General features: G+C 44.1%; 2 protein-coding genes across 7 annotated transcripts in view; one reads left to right on the forward strand and one right to left on the reverse strand.

The window, feature by feature from the left end:
* Positions 1 to 1452: 1452 nt before the first annotated feature.
* TSTD1 (thiosulfate sulfurtransferase like domain containing 1) lies at positions 1453 to 4440 on the reverse strand. The gene is made up of 3 exons (XM_069850928.1): positions 4245 to 4440; positions 3211 to 3370; positions 1453 to 1870 (listed from the first exon to the last, which is right to left on the reverse strand). The coding sequence occupies exons 1-3, from the start codon at positions 4438 to 4440 to the stop codon at positions 1807 to 1809; spliced, it is 420 nt and encodes a 139-aa protein (XP_069707029.1). The 3' UTR covers positions 1453 to 1806.
* A 6444-nt stretch (positions 4441 to 10884) lies between these two features.
* The window catches only part of USP45 (ubiquitin specific peptidase 45), a 56175-nt gene continuing 46534 nt past the window's right edge, over positions 10885 to 20525 (forward strand). For 2 of the 6 annotated variants that reach the window (XM_069851136.1, XM_069851141.1), the window contains exons 1-2: positions 15999 to 17248; positions 19814 to 19923. In XM_069851136.1, the coding sequence (XP_069707237.1) occupies positions 19824 to 19923 (100 nt within the window). In that variant the 5' untranslated portion in view covers positions 15999 to 17248; positions 19814 to 19823. Of the gene's footprint in view, positions 10922 to 11050; positions 11063 to 15992; positions 17249 to 19811; positions 19924 to 20525 lie in introns of those variants that run through there. The other 4 variants (XM_069851137.1, XM_069851139.1, XM_069851140.1 and 1 more) reach the window with 4 other exon arrangements.

Genomic DNA, 20525 nt, shown 5'->3' on the forward strand with positions numbered 1-20525 from the left:
AGTGTGTCTGAAATTTTCTATGTAATCTGACCTCAATAATCTAGATCAAAAGGCATAGTTAGTCCTGGTGAGGCTTGGCATAATGCAGCCAACCATGGGCCTCATTGGTTGGGCTCCAGCTACCCCTTTGACAACGTGCCCACAGCTCTGTGAAACTGGCAGTCTAGGTCATGTTGAACAGGCAAAATTAACACATCGTAGGATTTGGCTACATCCAACAAAGCTGTTTGCATCCATTACTCCCCCTGATCCAGTCTGAAAAAGACCTTTCAAGAACAAGATAGAATTGCAAAGTAACAACAAGGTTAGCACCCATACTCATCCTGACATTTTAATTTCATGTTACTCCCACTATTTCAGCAGTTAAACTAAACCATTATTCTGGAAATTAGTCTAAATTCTGGTTCTTAAGTTGATCAGGTTTTTTAATGGATTAGAAGGTATAGCAATGAGGCTGCTAGAAGGTCAATGAGACTTTGAAGAAAAATGTACTGGTTACTCATTGTTATGGCAGCTACACTCTAGGGTCTCCAGTTATTAGCAAAGAGGAGAGAACGGAAACCCCTGTAAGATACACTATCAGGGCAGCACAGCTAAGAGCTGGCTGTGCCAGCTATGGGAGTTGTCTAGAAAAAGAAGGACTGCAAAGAGACTGTGAGACTTAATAGAAGTAAAATTCTAGTAAGGTTAGTTACTTTTTCTTCTCTGTTCCCTAAACATCAGCGTATGTTTTTCTCACCATGGAGAATGGAAGAACTGTATGGTAAGAGCACGCTGCCTGCAGTACTGATTAAAGCAGAACCAGACGTTTTAGTTCCTTTTTCCAGACATCCTGCAGTCTCCTGAACTTCTATGCTAGGACTTAGATTTTCGAGAGGTCAAAGGAAGTCACCTTTGCTAGTTCCCCATAGCTGCTAACAGCACTAAAAAACCAAACAAATCCTTACAATTATGACTATGCAAATTTATAGGTGGGGGTGGGATGCATAATTTTAAAGTTTAAGACACACAAATTAACATACATGCAAGAAGGAAGAGAGTTTAGTAACTGCCTTGGACACCTCAAATTTTCCAGCCTAAAATGATTATGGCTCTGTAATAATAACTTCAAATATAGGCAAGTTCTCACTTGATACTGAGCTGCTGAGGGAAAAAAAGTTGTTGGCTAAATGCTGTAGCATTTTGTGCTCAGAAGCAGATACACATATAAAAATGGACATACTTTTGAAACAAGGAATCCCACAATATAGTCTAGCATCAGGTCAGTTTCCCTTTGTGTTTTCCAACCAGTAATGAAGTTTTGGCCTTGCAATCACCCTACTTGTAATCTTTGATGACTATTTTAAAACTCCAGCTACACATGCAGCATGATGAATCTGTTCTCAAGGCGGTTACCCCGCTTCTGTTAGAATATCTGCGGTTTAACTGTTATAAACAAACTACCTAATGCAGTTGTATGTGAAAGGATGGTTTTATTTGTCCTCCCACCATTCGTTTAAGGAGCCATAATCTAAATAATACAAAAATCTTAGTAAACATAATAAGCACTTAGGTTCTCTTCACATGCTTTCACCATAAAACACAGCTCAAAGCAAAGGCGGAGCAAATTTAACATCCTATGTTCATGTCATAGTCTTCAGATTTTATTTAAACCAAGCAGTTGATATGCATGGCTATCTGAAAGTGAACGTCCATTTACACAAAACAGGAGTGGGCTGGATTGCGGAAGTGCAATGCACAGGTTGAATGCTAAAACCTACAAACCATCCGGCAGCCTTGATGGGGCAAGAGTTGGGGCAGTGATCTTCATTTTTTCTCTGGAGGTTCATGTTTTACCCAATCCTCAAAGCCACCAGCATACTGCTGAACTCTGAAAATATGCGTAAGACAGAATGTTAAGAAGGACTCTTCCAGGAACTACGAGGCATGACAAAAAAGAAACAAAGACCAACCCAACCCAAAAAAAGACAGCAAGAGAAAAAAGACATACAGATATACAGATATCCTCTGTAATCAAATATGCTTGGACCTAGCTTCAGTGAACCAGATCAGCGTTCCTTGTACTCTAATACTGTCTGCTTCCATGTAGTGTGTTCTAACTCTTTTCTTCTGAATGACACAATGCTGGAGATCAAACATCAAGCAAGTAGTAGCAGCTGGATTAATGACACAGTTTGCCGCTTCTTTTTTTAAAAAGAGAAACAAACTCACTGCAGTCGGAACTTTACATGTTGTTATGTCTAATATTTCAAATATCACCAAATAAATGCAGCACGCTGACCTTTACTTCCCTGCAAACCTACATGCTGTATAGATCTGACACAAGCCTGCACTAAGCTAAACTCCAGAAAATAAAGCTCCACCATGCAAAACAGTACTGACTCCTTCAATTCAGCAGCATGATAAACAGGCAACGGAGGATATTTTTCACTTATTAAAACTATATTTGTAAAACAAGAATGCGTTTCCATACTTTTGACTTAGATTTAGCAGGGATATTCCAGTTAATGAACTGCAGTTCAGCAAAAATATGAGCAAACCACCAATTTATAAAATTCCATCTGCAGTCTTTAAGCCAGCAAGGCATCTTCTGGCACAGGTCTAACAATCCTGCCAGCCAAATGCTGCTTCTGCTTTCATTTTATCAATCTCATTGTCCTTTTAGCTATTGCCTTCACTGCTTTACTCCTGGCAAACAATCCAGTGTTTTACTGGAAGCGAAGGTGAACTTTGTTAACAGTGAACTGTACAGGCAGGACTGCAATTCAACAAAGGGTGTGGTTTCATAAACTGTTTAATTTAATTTAAGACTGTACTCCTACCAAAGCGAGCAGTTCTCCAACCCTCCAATCATCCTGCATCTCATGACTAGTGCTTATGAAGCTGTATAAGGAAGTGATGTCTCGGCAAGGGAGCCCTAAGAGGCGGAAGGAACCTTTGGTGGCAGCACGGTCTTGCAGCAACTTGCATCACCTGCAGCGGATGCACAGAGCTGCTGAGGGGTGGTTTCACAGGGCAATGCACCCCACTTTGCTGGAACACTCAGTGATGTCTTTCAAAGTCCAGTGGAGACAAGAGGAAATGTGTAACTCAAATATCAGTTCATATTCCACATTTAAATTTTTACTCTTGCCCACAAGAAGCTGAGTATGAGTTCTGCTTCATGAGGGGAGGCCATATTAATCCCATCCTTACACATACAAGTCATACCTGTTGAAACCCAAAGACATGGCAAAAGCGGTTGCTTGTTTACTTCTTGTTCCTGCCAAACAGGAGAAAATCACAGGGTCCGATTTGGATGGCATCTTTTGATTGTACTGCTCCTTGAACTCTGCTGGGTCCATTTGTAGAGCTTCCACTAATTCACCCACTGAGAAATACAGAACAAAAAAGTCTCATTTATTCTCCATGCACTGACAGGCTTACACTGTAAGGCTTCTAAATCCTCTGGAGGAAAGTTTTAGCCTGACACACTGGCTGGCTGGGGCTCTAAGCACCCTGACCGAGTTGAGGATGTCCCTGCTTGCTGCAGGGGGTTGGACTGGATGACATTTGTGGTCCCTTCCAACCAAACCACGCTATGATGCTATACTAGCAGCTGTCTAGTTTGCTCTCTCACTGCCTTGTGAGAAACAGCTATTCACTGGTAAAATATTGAAAAGGTTAAAGTCTTTGAAGCAAAGACAATAATATTTTTATTTTACAATTCAGCGCTGAATCAGATGCCCCTCTTAAAATGGCATCCCAGGGCCTTGGGCAGCCTGATCTAGTGGGACATCCCTGCCCATGGCAGGATGGTTGGAACTAGATGATCTTTAAGGTCCCTTCCAGCCCAAAGTATTCTATGATTCTATGATCTTACAAAAGCAGTGGGTATATAGACTAATTTTAGACAAAGAAACGTGTATTTCCTCAAAGAACGCTTAGTTTTTTAGGTTATACGACCATATCTGGAGACTCCCTTCAGGGTTTCTCCCGACCTTGAACAGCTACATCTTACGAGGCTACTAAGCATATCAATAAATTCTTGAACTCTTAAGAGAGCGTTTATCCTTTCGGTTTATTCATCCATGTCCGGAGACTGTCTGCATATTTTCTCTTGATACAAGTCAGATTTATAGGACGAGATAATTAACCACACAGACCAGCTGCAGCAAAGCTGATCCCCTAATTCTGGCCGGCTGTCCCGCACAGCCCCGGGCGGTGCGAAGGGACACGCACCGCCTGCGCCCGCAAGAACTCACGCGGGATGTTGACGGACGCCGGGATTTTTCCATCTCTGTCGATCTCCCACCTCTCCCGCACATCAATGTGGAGGACGTCCCTCTTCTTCAAGTCTTTGAGCTCTCGGTAGGAGAGGCTGGGCGCCGCCCCGGCGCAGAGGCAGCGGCGGGCGAGCCCCGCAGCGCCCAGACCCGCCCGTAGCCCCGCACCGAGCATCGCGGCGGCCGGGGAGGAGCTGGGTCCCGGGGCTCCGCCTCAGAGGGAGGACCCGGGGCTGGGATCCCGCTCAGAGGATCGGGAAGCACCGACCGGGAAGCGTTAAGGAATGATGCGTTGGAATCTCCAGCATAGGAAGGAGATGGAGCTGTTGGAACGGGAACAGAGGAGGCTACGAGGATGATCCCAGGGCTGGAGCACCTCCCGTATGAGGACAGGCTGAGAGAGCTGGGGTTGTTCAGCCTGGAGAAGAGAAGGCTCTGAGGAGACCTTATAGTGACCTCCCAGTACCTGAAGGGGCTCCAAGACCGCTGGGGAGAGACTGTTCACAAAAGCTTATGGTGATAGGACTCGGGGCAACGGGTATAAACTGGAGAGGGGCAGATTTATACTAGGCATAAGGAAGAATTTCTTCACAATGAGAGCACAGGTACAGCACAGCACGGGGTGCCCAGGGAAGCTGTGGCTGCCCCATCCCGGGAGGTGTTCAAGGCCAGGCTGGATGGGGCCTTGAGCAGCCTGGTCTGGTGGGAGGTGTCCCTGCCCATGGCAGGGGGGTTGGAACTGGATGATCTTTAAGGTCCCTTCCACGCAAACTGTTCTATGATTCTATGATGAATGTAACAATGTAAAACTTACATATTATTGTTAGTGGATTGTGGTAAATTGAGTATTGTGTTGAGAGGACAACCAGAACCGGTGTTGGGAAAGTAATCTTTATGGCAATTATAAGAATACTAGGATACTGTGAATTATGTGTAGCCTTTTGTATGGCCCCATCCAGCTGCATCACCAGGTTGTGCAGGAAACCTCAAACCTAGATTAGGTATTAGACTTAATAATTAATGATTAAAAGGTTAAACTACTTTGAGTATAGGCATAGATTAAAAATAAATATAAGTTAGTGGAAGTTCTTGAGGTTTTCTTTAAAGTTTTCTTAGCAAGCCTAGAGTTACCCACAGTCTGGTGAAAATCTTTTAACAGGTCGCCAGGCTGGCTGGGTTAAAAACAATCCAGTTTTTCTTCTTCTTTTTGTTTTTTTTCCTGCGTGAATCCCTCTGATTTCTGACAATTTATAGAATCCTTCAGTGGTTTCAGCTGGAAGGGGCCATGAAGGTCATCCAGTCCAACCCCCCCTGCTGTAATCTGGGACATCTTCAACCCAGTCAGGTTGCTCGGAGCCTCATCCAACCAGAACTTGGATGTTTCCAGGGACAGGGCATCCACCACCTCTCTGGGCAACCTCTGACAGTTTTTCACCACCCTCAGCATAAAAAAACTTCTTCCCAATATCTAGTATGACTGGATGTCAATAAAATATTTGTATGCTTGCATCTTTTAGCAAGGCCTGTTGTGACAGGACAAGGAGTAATGGCCTTAAACTAAGGAAGGGCAGATTTATATGGGATATAAACATGGCATTTTTCACGCTGAGGGTAGTGAAACACTGGAACAGGTTGCCTAGGGAGGTAACGGAGGCTCCATCTGTGGAAACATCCAAGGTCAGGCTGGATGGGGCTCCGAGCAACCTGATCTAGTTAAAGATGACCCTGCTTTTGCAGGGCGAGTTGGTCTTGACGTCCTGTGAATGTCCCTTCCAGCCCAAAGCATTCTATGGTTCTGTGATGAATTTACATCTCAGTGTTTCATGTGGCCAGTGAGGGCATCCCCCCACCTCTTCAAGGCATGCCTGGGTTTCACTGGAGTTATGGAAAGCCAAGCATGGGACCGTGCATGGGACTCCAGCACCAGACACGGCTGAGGAGGCAGCTGCTGCCTTTAGGTTCAGCACATCCACCAACTGCCACTTTGCCCAAGCAGCGTGATTTCCACAACGGAGCCAGGCTCTTGAAAAGCCTTAAAGTACCAAAGGCCAAGAGACTAAATAGGGATGAGGAATTTTGATGCCAAATCCACTCAAAGTAATTCCAAGAAACGCCCTCAGTGTTACACCTGAGAAGAAAAGGCAATTTCAGCACTGGCCTGCACTGCTTTCACCCTTGCTGCTGCCCCTTCCAGCCACTGGAGCTGTGGTCCAGGGGTAAGAAGCACATCCCTAGTTCCGAAATGCTTTGGTTTTGAAAGCTGTCGTTGGCCTTACAGCCTAAAGGACTGATGGCCAAGACGTATTTGAAATGGAGGAATAATGGTCCCTCTCTTCAACACGTTTTAAATCAGTACTCTGTATTTACTACATACCATTATGTACTAAATAGATTATGTGAATTACATACCAGTGGTTCCAGTCTTCAACAGCAGATGAGCTACGCTTTTTGTCTTTGTAAAAAATGCATTTTTGAGGAGTATGTTGTAGAACCTTTACTAATGAGAGTTTTCCATCTCAAAACGAGAACAAAATATTTCTCAGTACTGTAAAGTGTGACAAATTGAACCTGGCACAAATAACTGGTTCACTAGCTGCCCTTCTGCCAGCCTCTCCATATGGCCTCCTTGACAGGCATTTGCAAATTGCCTCTTTGAAGCAGTATATCTACATATGAGTTGAAGTTTATATTCCATTTTCAACAAGGTATGGGTAGAATACATTGACTGCTTCTACAAATTCTCTTTTGAAGTACAGTTTACTGTAAATTTTATTTGTAGTAAAATAACCACCACAGTTACTCTCAATTTATTGTGTATATCACTACAATGACCACAAAGCATGCAAAAAGGAGCATGAAGTTGCATTTTTAGAAATTAATACATGGTTTTAATTTGACCCTGCATCATATATATATATAACACACAAAGAGAGCACACACTAACTTGCTTGCAGAAACAGGAACGATCCACTAGCCACCGTGAGAAAGACAAGAGTTTGAAGTCAGAGACCAAGCTGGGCAAACTCCCCCAGTCAATGAAAGGGTGGGAATCAGCACGTTCAGTTCTCCTCTTGCGCTATCATCCAGCACTCACTCAATCCCTCCTCAACAGATTTCTTCATTTCACCTTTTCTAAATCTCACTCTTTCTCCATTTCTGCCCAGCCTCCCACACTCGTCCCTAGTGGCTTCATTTCCCAACTGATTACCCAGCTGCATCTACCCTTGCACATTCCTTATCCTCATCTTCTCATTTGACTGAAACCTGCATTGACCAAAGAAATGGTTTGCATACTTTCATCAAATCATACTGACTTTTCTGACTTTTGTTGTTACTACATCTTCTTTTTCTGACTGTCATCTGGGTTCTCCTCTGCCCCCAAGCTTTTCACCCTTCCTGTAGTATTTTGCCATGCTTTACTATTTGCTTTTGGCATTCTCTCTCTTTCTCTTTTCATTCCTTAATGCCTCTGATTGCAGATGCCCTTTGTGTTTCTTCTCTGCCCTCGATCCTTCATTTTTTTCTCATTACCAAACCCAAGACATTATTCAATCTCAGCAGCAGGTTTTTTTGCCTCTGCTTTTGCATTGTTTAGTATTTCTGGAGAAAAGCTGGGAACCTGGCTGCTCTCTGTGACAAATCCATATTCCTAATATCCAACTCTGATTTATATCCCATTTTCCCCAACACAATAGGAACCTGTGCACGAAGCCTGCTGTCCCCACTCTCTGCACAAAAATTAAACCATTTCCTTTGGGTAACATTTTCTCACCTCACCTTTTGCACTTCCTTTGCCTGCCTTCCCAGTCTGCCAGTGCCCCGACGCTGATGTTCTACTTCTCCCAGATATTTCTGTTCTCATCTCTTGTGCTAAGTGAATGTACTCCCCTTCACTTCACACTATGCCCTTCACACATGTTAATTATTCTCCCTTCTCTTTAAACGTTTGATCTAGTTGTTGCTCTTACAGTGCAACCATTCTCTAATCTGTCCTGTGCAAGGAAGGTAGGACCTGCTTCTTGATCTAGTTTGTTTCAGATTATTGTTCCATATTCTTTCTCCCTTTCACATACAGGTTGCATGAACGTGGTGTTCACAACCCATGTCTAGGGCTCCTCTGTTACGTGGTCTACAGTCTGCCTGCAGATCTTTGTGCTTAGTTGACATCAGTGTCACTGCAGTGCCTAAAGAATTCATCCTACCTAAATCAAATCCTGCTTAATCTCTCAACCTCTTTCAACAATACTCTTGACATCTTGTCTTTGTCTTTGCTTGGTACAATGACTTCCAAGTGCTTCTCTAACCATTATTTCAGGCTGTTTGTTGGCAGATCCGCTACAGGTTCTCCATCCTTTGTTTCTGAGGGTTGCCACAGCCACTTCACTCTTTTCCTCCTTTTTCTCTATGCTTTATCATGGGATAATCTTATTCCAGTAGAACTGTTATCTCTCAGTCCTTAATTCAGATTTGTCTTCTGTCCGAATAAAGCCCCCCTTGCTGTCTAGCCACATGCTGAGTTTAATCTCAATCCTTGTTTCTACTAGCTCCCCCCTTGTGAGCTGGACACCCTTTACTCTGCCTGTCCCTCAGCTGAGATACAGAATCATAGAAAGGTTTGGGTTGGAAGGGACCTTAAAAGATCATCTTGACACCGCCCACTAGGTCAGGTTGCTCATATTCTCATCCAACCTGGAATGAACACCTCCAGGGATGCAGCTTCCATGACTTCTCTGGGCAACCTGTGCCACTGCCTCATCATCCTCACAGTAAAAAATTTCTTCCTAATATATAATCTAAATCTCCACTCTTTCAGCTTAAAACCATTCCTCCTCATCCTATCGCTGCACTCCCTGATAAGACCCCTCTCCCCATCTTTCCTGCAGGCCCCCTTTAAGTACTGCATCTTTGATTCTGATATCTTGAAAATCCTCCCAGGGCCCAGACCCTTCTGTAGACCCTCTAGGTACAACTGTCCACTCTAAAGCCTTCACCCAACTTTGTGGCCTCCTTGGGACACTCTCCAGTAGTTTGATATCCTTTTTATACTGTCACGCCCAAAACTGAACGAAGTACTCAAGGTAAGGACTGAGAACATACATGAGAAAGATTTACTTTCCCCAGTGTTGAAGAAGGAATGTCACTGGAAAATAATTTTCTTGGAAGCCAGTGTCTATTAGTTTGCTGCTGTGGAAAGCCAGACTCAATAGTCAATGCCAATTTGATTATTAAGTAAGGTATCCTTCTATGCAACATCGGGCATGCCGGGGAGAGCTCCACCTAATGTGCGTGTGACTTCCAGCTCAATTCACAAAGGTGATATACAATCAAAGCATACATATTCATCACTTTTCCTGGAAGAGGTGTGTCTATTATAGTCAGTTCCCGGAATTTATTTGTTTCCTTCCCTTGGCCATGCACTCTGCCCTCTGGGGGTTTTGGGCAGGGGGCTTCTGGAGGAAGGCTTGCAGTCTTCTTCACGGTGAAGTTCTCAACTCTCCTTGCGCACGCTCTTAGACTCCTTGGGCATCTCTTCAAGGTTGCATCTGGTCCTGGCTGGTTTTTCTTTCCCTTGTCATTGCACTAGTCCTTTCTATCTGTCTTAATTAGATGCAGTCACATTCTTTCCCATTCTTTCTAACCGCAGCCGTGTTGAAAGTCCTTATTTAAGCCTAAGTATCCAGGCACAGCCTAGCTAAAAGTTACTATGCAAGCTAATCCTATGCTTTAGTTCTAAAATGTCAAAAACTATACATAATGTTCAAAGATATACTAGGTTAGTAACTTATAACAAATAATCTCTTCCTCCAGTAGGGACAGAGGACATATATGAGGAAGATTTATTTCTCCCAGTGTTGGAGAAGGATGTTGAGGCTCTGGAGCAAGTCCAGAGAAGAGCAACAAAGCTGGTGAGGGGGCTTGGGAGCAGGTCTTATGAGGAACGGCTGAGAGAGCTGGGGTTGTTTAGCCTGGAGGAGGCTGAGGGGAGACCTCATTGCTCTCTACAACTACCTGAAAGGAGGTTGTAGAGAGGAGGGTGCTGGGCTCTACTCCCAAGTGACAGGGGACAGGACAAGAGGGAATGGCCTCAAGCTCCACCAGGGGAGGTTTAGGCTGGACATTAGGAAAAAATTCTTCACAGAAAGGGTCACTGGGCACTGGCAGAGCCTGCCCAGGGAGGTGGTTGATTCACCTTCCCTGGAGGTGTTTAAGGCACGGGTGGACGAGGTGCTGAGGGACATGGTTTAGTGTTTGATAGGAATGGTTGGACTCGATGATCCGGTGGGTCTCTTCCAACCTGGTTATTCTATGATTCTATGATTCTATGTCACTGGAAAATCAAGTTTCTCGGAAGCCAGTGTCAGTTAGTTCGACCTGAGCCTCGCCGTGCCTGCCGGGGGGGAGAGGAGGAGGATGTGGGGGTGTGTGTGAGCCGGGCCAGCCCGGGGGGCGCCCCGCCAAGTCCGTCCTTCGGGCCGAGGCGCCGCGACATGGCGGCCGCGCGCGCGCGCTGCGGGGAGGGGGGGGCGGGGGGGGCGGGGCGAAGGAGGAAGCGCCGCGTGGGCTGCGTGGAGGGGGAGGAGGAGGGCGCGCGGCGCCCGAGGCGGGCACGAGGGGGAGGAGGAGGAGCCGCGGAGGGGCAGCCGCGCGCGCGCGAGGTGGGTGGCGGGGCTGTAGGGGAGGCGGGGGGCGCGCCTCGGGGGGGGCGGCGGCCGGGCACGCGCGGGGAGGGGGCGGCGCCTTGGCGGGGGTGGGAGCGCGTCCCGGGGGCGCGGGCGGGGGGGGCGGCCGCGCGCGCGCGGAGTCGTGGCGGGGGGAAGGGTGGGGGACACACACACACGCGGTGCGCGCGCGCGGGGCCCGCGCGGGCGGCGGTTGGCGGAAGGTGCGGCCCCGGGTCGCGCGGCGCGTGCGGGGCCGGGGAGGGGATCCCGCCCTCTGGGGACCCCGCCTGGAGCGCCGGGTCCGGAGCCGGGACCCCCAGCGTGGGGCAAGGATAAGGAGCTGTGGGAACGGGACCTGAGGATGATCCCAGAGCTGAAGAACCTCCCGTGTAAGGACAGGCTTTGAGGGAGTGGGGGTTGTTCAGCCTGGAGAACAGAAGGGTCCGATGAGATCTTATAGTGACCTGAAGGGGTCCCAGGAAAGCTGGCGGGGGGACTGTTCACAAAAGCTTGTAGTGATAGGGCTAGGGGGGAATGGGTATAAACCGGAGAGGGGCGGATTTTGACTAGGCATAAGGAAGAATTTCTTCGCCATGAGGGGGGTGAGGCACTGGTTTCCCAGGCTGCCCTATCCCTGGAAGTGTTCAAGGCCAGGTTGGATGGGGCCTTGGGCAGCCTGGTCTGCTGGGAGGTGTCCCAGCCCATGGCAGGTGGGTTGGAACTGGATGATCTTTAAGGTCCTTTCCAACCCAAACTATTCTATGATTCTGTGATCTGAGTGCTGGAGCACCTTTGCTGTAAGGACAGGCTGAGAGAGTTGGGATTGTTCAGCCTGGAGACAAGAACGGTCTGAGAAGACCTTATAGTGACCTTCCAGTACCTGAAGGGGTTACAGGAGAGCTGAGGAGGGACTTTTTACAAGGGCAGGGAGTGGTAGGATGAGGGGGAATGGCTTTGAACTGGAAGGAGGGAAATTTAGGTTAGATGTTAGGAAGAAATTCTTCGCTATGAGTGTGCTGAGGCGCTGGCACAGGTTGCCCAGTGTCCCCCTCCCTGAAGGTGTTCAAGGCCAGCTTGGATGGGGCCTTGAGCAGCCTGGCCTGCTGGGAGGTGTCACCGCCCATGGCAGAGGAGTTGGAACTGGATGATCTTTTAAGGTCCCCGCCACCAGAGCCATTCTATGATTCTCAGTCTGTTAAATCAGAGAGAGTCAGTGGCATTGCCTTTGGTTGGGTTTAAACATAAGCTCCATTCACATAGCATTAAGGGAAGCTGGTGAGCTCAGGTGGCTATAAAATGGTCTTGCAGTTCTGTGTCATGAGGCTGGCGTGATTGTCTCTGCCCCATGCTGACAGGGTGGCATACGCCGGCCTGGTGATGCCATCGCCGCCCAGCTGCCAGGGTGCCTGGCTGCATCAAGGCAGGCAATGGGCTCCCTATGCCACAGCTTTTATCATCAGGCAGTGCATGTGGCCGCAGCGTGAGTGCTTAGCTGCCTGAAGTTGCGTTTTCAGTAAATGCAGACCGGTATGTGCCTGGCGATCAGGTCTTTGCCCACAGGAAAGCTGGGGACGGTATCTTTATCAGGGAGCGCAGTGACAGCACAAGGAGTAATGAATTTAAGCTGAAAGAGGGGAGATTTAGATATTAGGAAGAAGTTTTTTACTGTGAGGGTAATGAGGCAGTGGCACAGGTTGCCCAGAGAAGTCATGGAAGCCCCATCCCTGGAGGTGTTCAAGGCCAGGTTGGATGAGGCTTTGAGCAACGTGATCTAGTAGGAGGTGTCCATGCCTGTGACAGGGGGGTTGGATCTAGGTGTTCTTTAAGGTCCTTTCCAACCCAAACCATTCTATGGTTCTGTGATCAGACGACAGCCTGGTGACTGCCCTCTCAGTTAATCAGAGGCACAGTGTTTTAGACACATTACTGCAACTCTCTGCGTTGTATTTGAGTTAATATTTTGATTCTCTGAGTCCTGGATTTTCTTTAGAACTTAATTCAGTCTTTTGCTGTTGATGTCCTTTACCCTAGGACTTTATCCTGCTATTGCTATAGCTCTGTTGGTGCTTGCATGCTTAAACTTTGTCCACATGATGGGACTTTAATACCAGATGTACAAGAAGCAAGTAAGACATCAAGAATGTAGAAGCAGATGGAATAACTCCAGGTGTAGCACTGTATTCTTGTTATGTGTCATTTTTAACAACTATTTCCCATTTCCATTTAGTAATAGTCTCATAAAAGCATTTAAAGCAAAGTTGTGTTTAAAAGATTTCTCTACTCTCATTTTCTAGCTTTTTAAATGGAAGCATTGCAGTAGCACAAACATGTGCCAAACTGATAGCAGAATATGCCTTTGTGAAGTTAGTCTGCAGTTTACTACGGTTGTAAATAGTTTGTCACATTTCTTCATGAAATATTGAAGAACTGTTACTCTGTAGTTTTGCATCTGTGAGGTTCACAGAAAAGCAGCTGGCTTCTCACAAGTTTTGCTGTGAGCATCAGTTGTAGATCAGGGACAAGTTGTTCCACTTCAGCTGTGTCATCAAAACAGACTGGGGCAGTTGGTGTGGCAGAAGAAAATGGAATGAACTTATTAACTCTCGGTGGCAAGGCTTTTGACTTTGAAAGAGCTCAAACTAGTTCTAGTTTATGGTTTTATCTAGTTTACTCCCATTAATTGGCAAACTCCCACAACACCCTTCCAGAGTAGATGCGAAGTTATGTGCAGCCATTGTCTTCTTTCATCTGCACCGACTCATCCCATTAGGCAGGGATATATCATGAGTCTCAGCTAACGTATTATATTGTGTGGGCTTCAGCCTGCTGTCTCGCGCGCTGTGCTTCAGTCACTGTTTTTTAAGCCTTCACAGAATTAGCATTTCTCTGAAGTTCATCCTTTACTCATATTGCCCGTCATGTTCTCTTATGACGTCTTGGATCACTTTTTTCCTCAGTTTTTGTCCACATGGTTATCCTGCCAAGATACTGTGGGGTAGAGAACGTAAGCAAAAGTTGCAGTTTACTTTGTGAGGTTGGATATTGACAAGTATCCCTGAAGTTTTCGGTAATACCTTTGTATAAGATACTGGCAAAAATGTATGATCAAGATACTACTTCTTTTGCCCACTCAATCCTTTAATTTACTTCAGTCAAATCTAGTTGCAGGGTCCTTTCATTCTTGTTTCTGGACATGTCTGGTTTCTGTTCATCCTTAGAACTAATCAGTAGGAAATGTGAGGAGGGTCATACAGGATGCAAACGTGAACATTGACAGACTACGTTTAGTGTGGGTCGCTATACAAAAAGAGTTATTAAAAGTGGGAAATGCTATGGGATTTTTACTATCACTTGGAAAGTTGTATCTAGTGGTCCAAAGGCTCCGTCTCACTCCCTGTGCAAAAAGTACATCAGTGTCTCGCCCTTTTAGGACTCTAATATAATGTCAGAATTGGTGTTTGAGCTCCAGGGATGGTGTATGATGTGTGATGTGCCTTTGGGCTAGAAAATCTTGGAGATGACACTTTCAGAATTTCAGATGACATTTTCCAGGGGCAGAAGTGTTGCTGCCACTACCAGTCAGCAGTTCTGGTCCTTTTACTGCTCTAGCAGGCAGCAGGGACTTGTTTGCCGCAAAGGTTTCAGTGGTTGTCAGAGTGCTGAGCCTCTTGGCCTACTGATGGGTGACACTGCCTGGTTGCTAACTGTGATAGGTGCAGCTCTTGCTCTGATTGGGTGACATTTGATCTAACAGCAAGTGAGCCAAAATGCCACAGGTAACGCTTGGGACAGATGTCCAAAATAGATCAACTTGCAGCTTGCATTAAAACATGTAGCAATTCTGCATAGAATTTGGCATTGCTGACCCATAAAGGCTCTTCTTACTGTACTCTGGCAGCTGTGTGGAAGCTCATAAAGACCCTTTGCAGATGTGCTGTGGAGCATCTTGGCCTTTGGACTTGGTCTACGTATCTGTGCTTTGGTGGTGGGCTGCTGTTGGCAGCTGAACAACTCTGCTAAGTTACATGAAAGTGCTAGTTTTTCACTGTTTTCAGTGCCTGTTGTGCCTTTTCAGTTTGGGGTTTTTTTGCATTAGCAACATAAATGGTATTATAACTTGCAAGTTTGACTACAAATGGTGAGACAGCTGCAATTTAGGATACCTCAGATGAATTAAGCATTGAGTAAACGTATTTGCCCCAGCTTCTTTGAATTCAGGTGCTTGCTGGTGAAATAATTAACAAAACTGGTTTCACAGTTCATGGCCAGTCCTGCTGGTAGAGTCTTATGTCCAAAATAGTACCTGGAGACTCATTTAGCTGTATTTGATAGAGTGAGTGTGTTTAGATGAGTTTGTGGTGGTTATACCGTTTTTTTATTGTTTGCATTCTGTTAATGTAAGTGTAATCCTCCTAATTAATCAAGAGTCAATAACAATCTTGTGATAGGTATTGCGCAGATATGAACAAAAATGCTGCATTTGCCTGAAAGAGCTGGCACGCTATAAGAGAAGGGAAGAAGCGGATCTTGGCAGAGGGAAGCAGTGACATGGTAGTAGTCAGTACAGCAGGTTATTTCCCTGACACACTGATGATCTGATTCAGGTTTCTTACAGGCTTCATAGTGAAGGTACAGCATGGGAAGACTTGCTAAGGTGGCACATTTCAAAATTTAGCAAGTGAGCTGTACACATTGTAGGAGGACAGACTCAGCCTCTGAGTAAGGAGTGCAAGGTGTAGTTTGCTTCTCTACCTCTCTTGAATAAAGATGAGTGGGAGTAACACTTGTTTTGGTTTACTTTGTTTTGTTTTCCTAAAAGAAAAGTGAATTGTAGTTCACACTAGCCTTGTATCTTTTATTGGTCCCAGCTCTACTGAGTTCCAGAAAAATATAACACTTAACCCCTGCCCATTGTTTATTTTAGGAACTACATCCAGCTCTTTTTAGTTTCTAAATATGTGCTTTATGAAGAGCATGCATTTCTGAGTGTAGAAATATTAATGCTGTTAAATATAGACTACTTCAGGCTAGGCATACCTTAGATTTAACTTAACAAATTTGACACATTGATTTTTGGCACTTTGTCAAATTTGAAGCTTTTAAAATTAGATAGGCAGATCATCTGCTGCTTTTGAAGTGGTTTGATCTTTCTAGAAAGGTGGAAACAAGCAGTTGTAGTGAGAAGCTTTTGATCTTAGCTTTTTGTAGGCAGGCTGCCATTAGGAGTCTTTTAAGAAGTAAAAAATGGAGAATAGCAAGTTGTGGTGATTACATTTCAAACTCTTGTATGCTAAGCTCAAAGAATCTGAATATTTGGCAAGAACTTTGTATGAAGTGATTGTTTGAAAGGAAGAGATTTAGCTCTTACTATTTCTCTTTTTCCATGAACCTGCATAATTTTTATTTTAAATATGTACTGTGTGCCAGATCAAGACTAGGGTGGAGCTAACATAGCCTCTGAACTTATTTTTTTCTACTGCAAAAATAAGGTACGGTTTTTTTTTAATATGTAAAGTTTGTTAGTCAAATATCATTTGCATAGTGACTTGATTTTTTGCCTATGAAATGAAAAACTTATCATATTCATTTTCCCAGCACAAAAAGAAATTTCCAAGCAAGAATGCATGGAAATTTCTTTCTGCAGGAAGAGGGAGAGTCTGTCTCCTTTAGGATACTCCACAGTTGATGGCTATAGCCACAAATTACTCATTAAACATACACAAGAATTAGGAGAAGGGATTGGAAAGGATCAAATCGTAGGAATATTGTCAAGGTTTTTAATCTTCAGTGTATCAGGTTCATTTTATGTAATTGTTTATTTCTTCTTTATGTGCTTATCCTGAATGACTTCTGACTATGGTCAACAAAAACCTAGAGAATTTCTCTCTTGCTTTTTTCTTAGTTGTGTTTTATAGTATCTTTGTTCTTTGTCTCTTCGGGATTTTCATTCCAATAAAGTCTCAGTCTTTTATTTCCCACAAATGGAAATATTTCTGAGAAGTAATTTCTGAAGCACCTTAGTTTTCTTCCTTGTTTATCACAATTAAATATAATAATCAAATTCCTGGAGTTAGCATGTTGATTTTAAAATGTTGATCATATTTTTAATTGATAAATCTTATACTTGTCATGTTTTCTGTCCCCAAATATAGTGGAAAAGGGCAGAGTACTGCATATATACTGTGCTACTTGCATCGAAGGTGCTTGCTGAGTAGCTTGTTGCTCTTAGCCTTTCATCCTACTTACATGCTTTTCAAAATCGGACACAAGTGCTGGCTGGCTAGGTCCTTGATATGCTGTGGCTTTTACAAGTGCTCACAGGTCAGTAGACATTATCTGATGGGTGCCTGTCTTTATGTGTGCTCATGAAAACTGATTGATCTAATGGTCCATGTTATATTTTGTTCAGCCTGCTCTTACTGAAAGAAGACTGAAAAGTCTCTGTGTTGGTGCGGGTTCGCAAACCTGCAGTGTCGATGCTGGCTTCTTACACCAGTGTTCATTTCTAAGCACTAAGGATGTGTTAGTTACGCTGGATGAGAAATGCTACATTTTCAGTCATTAGGGGTAACAGCTGACACTCTGTCTTTTCCGTGTTTCCTGAAGGACCTTAGAGAGAAAGGGTTCAATGATGGGCTGTGCATGCCCCGATCTGGATTGTATCTTTTGGCCTGCGGGCCACAGGATTTCACAGGTGGTAAAGACTTGCTTGTATTTCGGCTTGTCAGGCCCATAGTTGTTCTTTCCTGAAGTTACCCAAGCTCTCAAAATTTAATGATATGAACATGGCTTTCATTTGAGTGAAATCTATGGTTTGGACAGTCTTATGTAATCTGTCCAAAGATATAAAAATTGTTGTGCTGAAATGGACTCATAGATCATTTATGTCTGTATTGAATAACTGAAACCCAGCTATGTTCCTTTAGGGAGCACGTTTTCGCTGTCTTTGCTATTTATGCTGTACATAACTTAGTGTAAAATCATGGGATTTCTAGCAGCAGCTATATCAGCCTTATTGTTTGATGAATGTCTTGATGAATCTTGTGATCAGCTAAGTGGCAGTGCAACAATTTGCATGTGTATAATAAGGTGTGAGGGTAGAAATACACAGTTGAAGTTGTTTGGGTCTGAAGCATCTTTTCCAGTTTTAAGGATGCTGTGATGCATGGGTGTTGGTTTGCTTTTGGTATGCTAACATTTGTTGAATATAATATAAGTCAAGAGCTGGAGTATTCAGATCTTACTGTATGAGCATAAACTGTGAACCTGCAAAATCAGCAAAGCTGAATTCAGTGGCATTGTTCACTTGTGTATCTAAACATTTGAAGCTTTATACCCTTAAGTATAGGACATTTTGAAATCTATAATTTAAGAACATCATGGTATTTAATATAGTTAAAACTGATTGCTATGTGTAAGCATAGCATTCTGCAAAAAATGAAGTGCAGTTTGAAAGGTTCAGGACATATGAAGCCGTAAGTGCAAGGAGGCAGGGAGTAGACATTTCTTTCATACTCTACAAAATTTGACTTGTCCAAAGTAATCTCTAATTGATATGTTCATGTATAAAATATGTGTGGCAGATGCAGGGATGCCTGTTCAGATCTGTAGGAACCTGAAACTGGAGCTCTGGGGCACAAATCGCCTGCTTCACTTCAGTGAAGAATGTCCAGGGACCAGTGGTGATGGTGTTCTAATATCAATATGGATGACTGTCTTGCTGATTTGCCTAATGGATAGGAAAGGAGAGGGAATACTAAATTCAATATACAAGTTAATTCCCATGTCTCTCGGAGCTTTGGTAGTAATGCCTGTACAGATTTAGGTAGACAGACTTTCCAAATTTTGGCAATTTTGTCTACTTGATCTGTAGCAAGAATATATCTTTTGTTATTCCCAAATGTAGGACCTTCTGGAGGCTTCCTATACATTAATGAGGTAGTTAAAAATGCCTGGTGATGCTGGCCTAGGGGACATTATTAACTTGTAAGTGATACACCACGATGAGATGTCGTGTTTTTTTCTAAATAGAATGGTTCACAGGTTTGCAATGTATGGATATTTGACTATTGTGTATTTGCATGCTTTGTATATAAAACATACATTTGTTTTTGTGAAGCAGATTGTTAAAAGAGACCTGTATACTATGTCTCAGAAGCTGTTTGTGTGATGCACAGCTACACTCCTTCAGGGTATTTACATTTGGATTGTCATTAAATGGCTGGAGTGCTGAAATCTGAGGATTTTTTTAAAAGTTCAGTGGCAAGTATTTATCCTTTAATTCTGTTCCTAACAGGACTCCTTGATTAATGACCCATATTTCCTAGGAGAGGCTTCATCTATAATGAATTATCTGATGTTTAACAGAGGAGAGGTCAGTTTACACTCCAGTCTGTCCTCTCTCATAGGATGAGATTTGGAAGACTTTTGTATTTTATTAAAGTGTTTGAAATTACTCAAAAGCTTTTAGGAATATGCAAGTGTAAATGCTGACTGAATCCTTTCCTAAGGAGGATGTTAAGGAAGAGAAGCTTTTATTTTAGTGACGTTTTTCTAGTCAGATATGGCTGAAGCTCTGTAGTAGTTTACTATAACAAAAATAAAGTACCTCAGATATTTAACACTGCTGCCTGAAGTGTGTGTCCCCTCCTGCTACAGATGCATTTCATAATGTCATGTAATGTAACTACCTGACCTTGCGCAATTCCTAAGAATTTCTTCGTCACAGGTTCATACTCCTTGTTACGTAACAGCTAACATTACTCAAAGCCTAAAACTAAGTTAATGAGGTTTGAATATATGATTTGATCTCATTCTTTTAGAGTTGAAACACACTATATTCGATGAAGCATTTGGACAACGCAGCAACCGTTGTTTCTCTTCCAGTAAGTAACAGATGCGGGTGAAAGATCCATCAAGAGCCAACCCTGAGAAACCAAAAAGAAGCAAAAGGCCTAACAGGCCGCAGGATGAGGACTCTTCAGATGATATTTCGGGTAAATATATTAAGTGATGTTTTGCTCTAAGGTTGAGGGCTTATAACTTCCATGCTGACTGATGAAAACCACAAATGAGCGGTACCATGAAATACTTCTCTGGTTTGAATTTATAACAGAAATATCCCCAGTCAATTGTTTATGACATGATTGGTTGTTACACTATGTGACTGCCCAAAGGGCTGAAGTGTTGGTTGATCTTCAGTGACAACCTCTTCGGAGCAGGAGAACAGTCCTTTCCATAGTGCAGAAGGTCAAGTGTGTGTGGCAGGAGGCTGCTTGGCTGAACAAGGAACTTCCAGCTGGGCCCAGAGGCAAAAAGGAAGGGCAGAGAGGATGGAGGCAGGTTTGGGCTGCCCTTGCAGGAGCTTGAGTGTGCAGGAATGGGATAGTTAAGCCAGCCTGAGTTACAGTTGAATCTGATGAGGGGTGTAAAGGGTAGGATAGGCTTGTATGGAAAGGCTGAAGTATATTCTTCATAAAATTAATATTCCCCAATATGGGGAGCAGCTGGCTGATTTTTCCTATTTTAGTTCTTGGCTATTTCTTTCCTAATGCTGAACCGGTTGAAGATTCTGCTCCTCTAATGTACACGTGCTCCC

Source organism: Phaenicophaeus curvirostris, chromosome 2, assembly GCF_032191515.1.
Source record: "Phaenicophaeus curvirostris isolate KB17595 chromosome 2, BPBGC_Pcur_1.0, whole genome shotgun sequence".
NCBI lineage: Eukaryota > Metazoa > Chordata > Aves > Cuculiformes > Cuculidae > Phaenicophaeus > Phaenicophaeus curvirostris.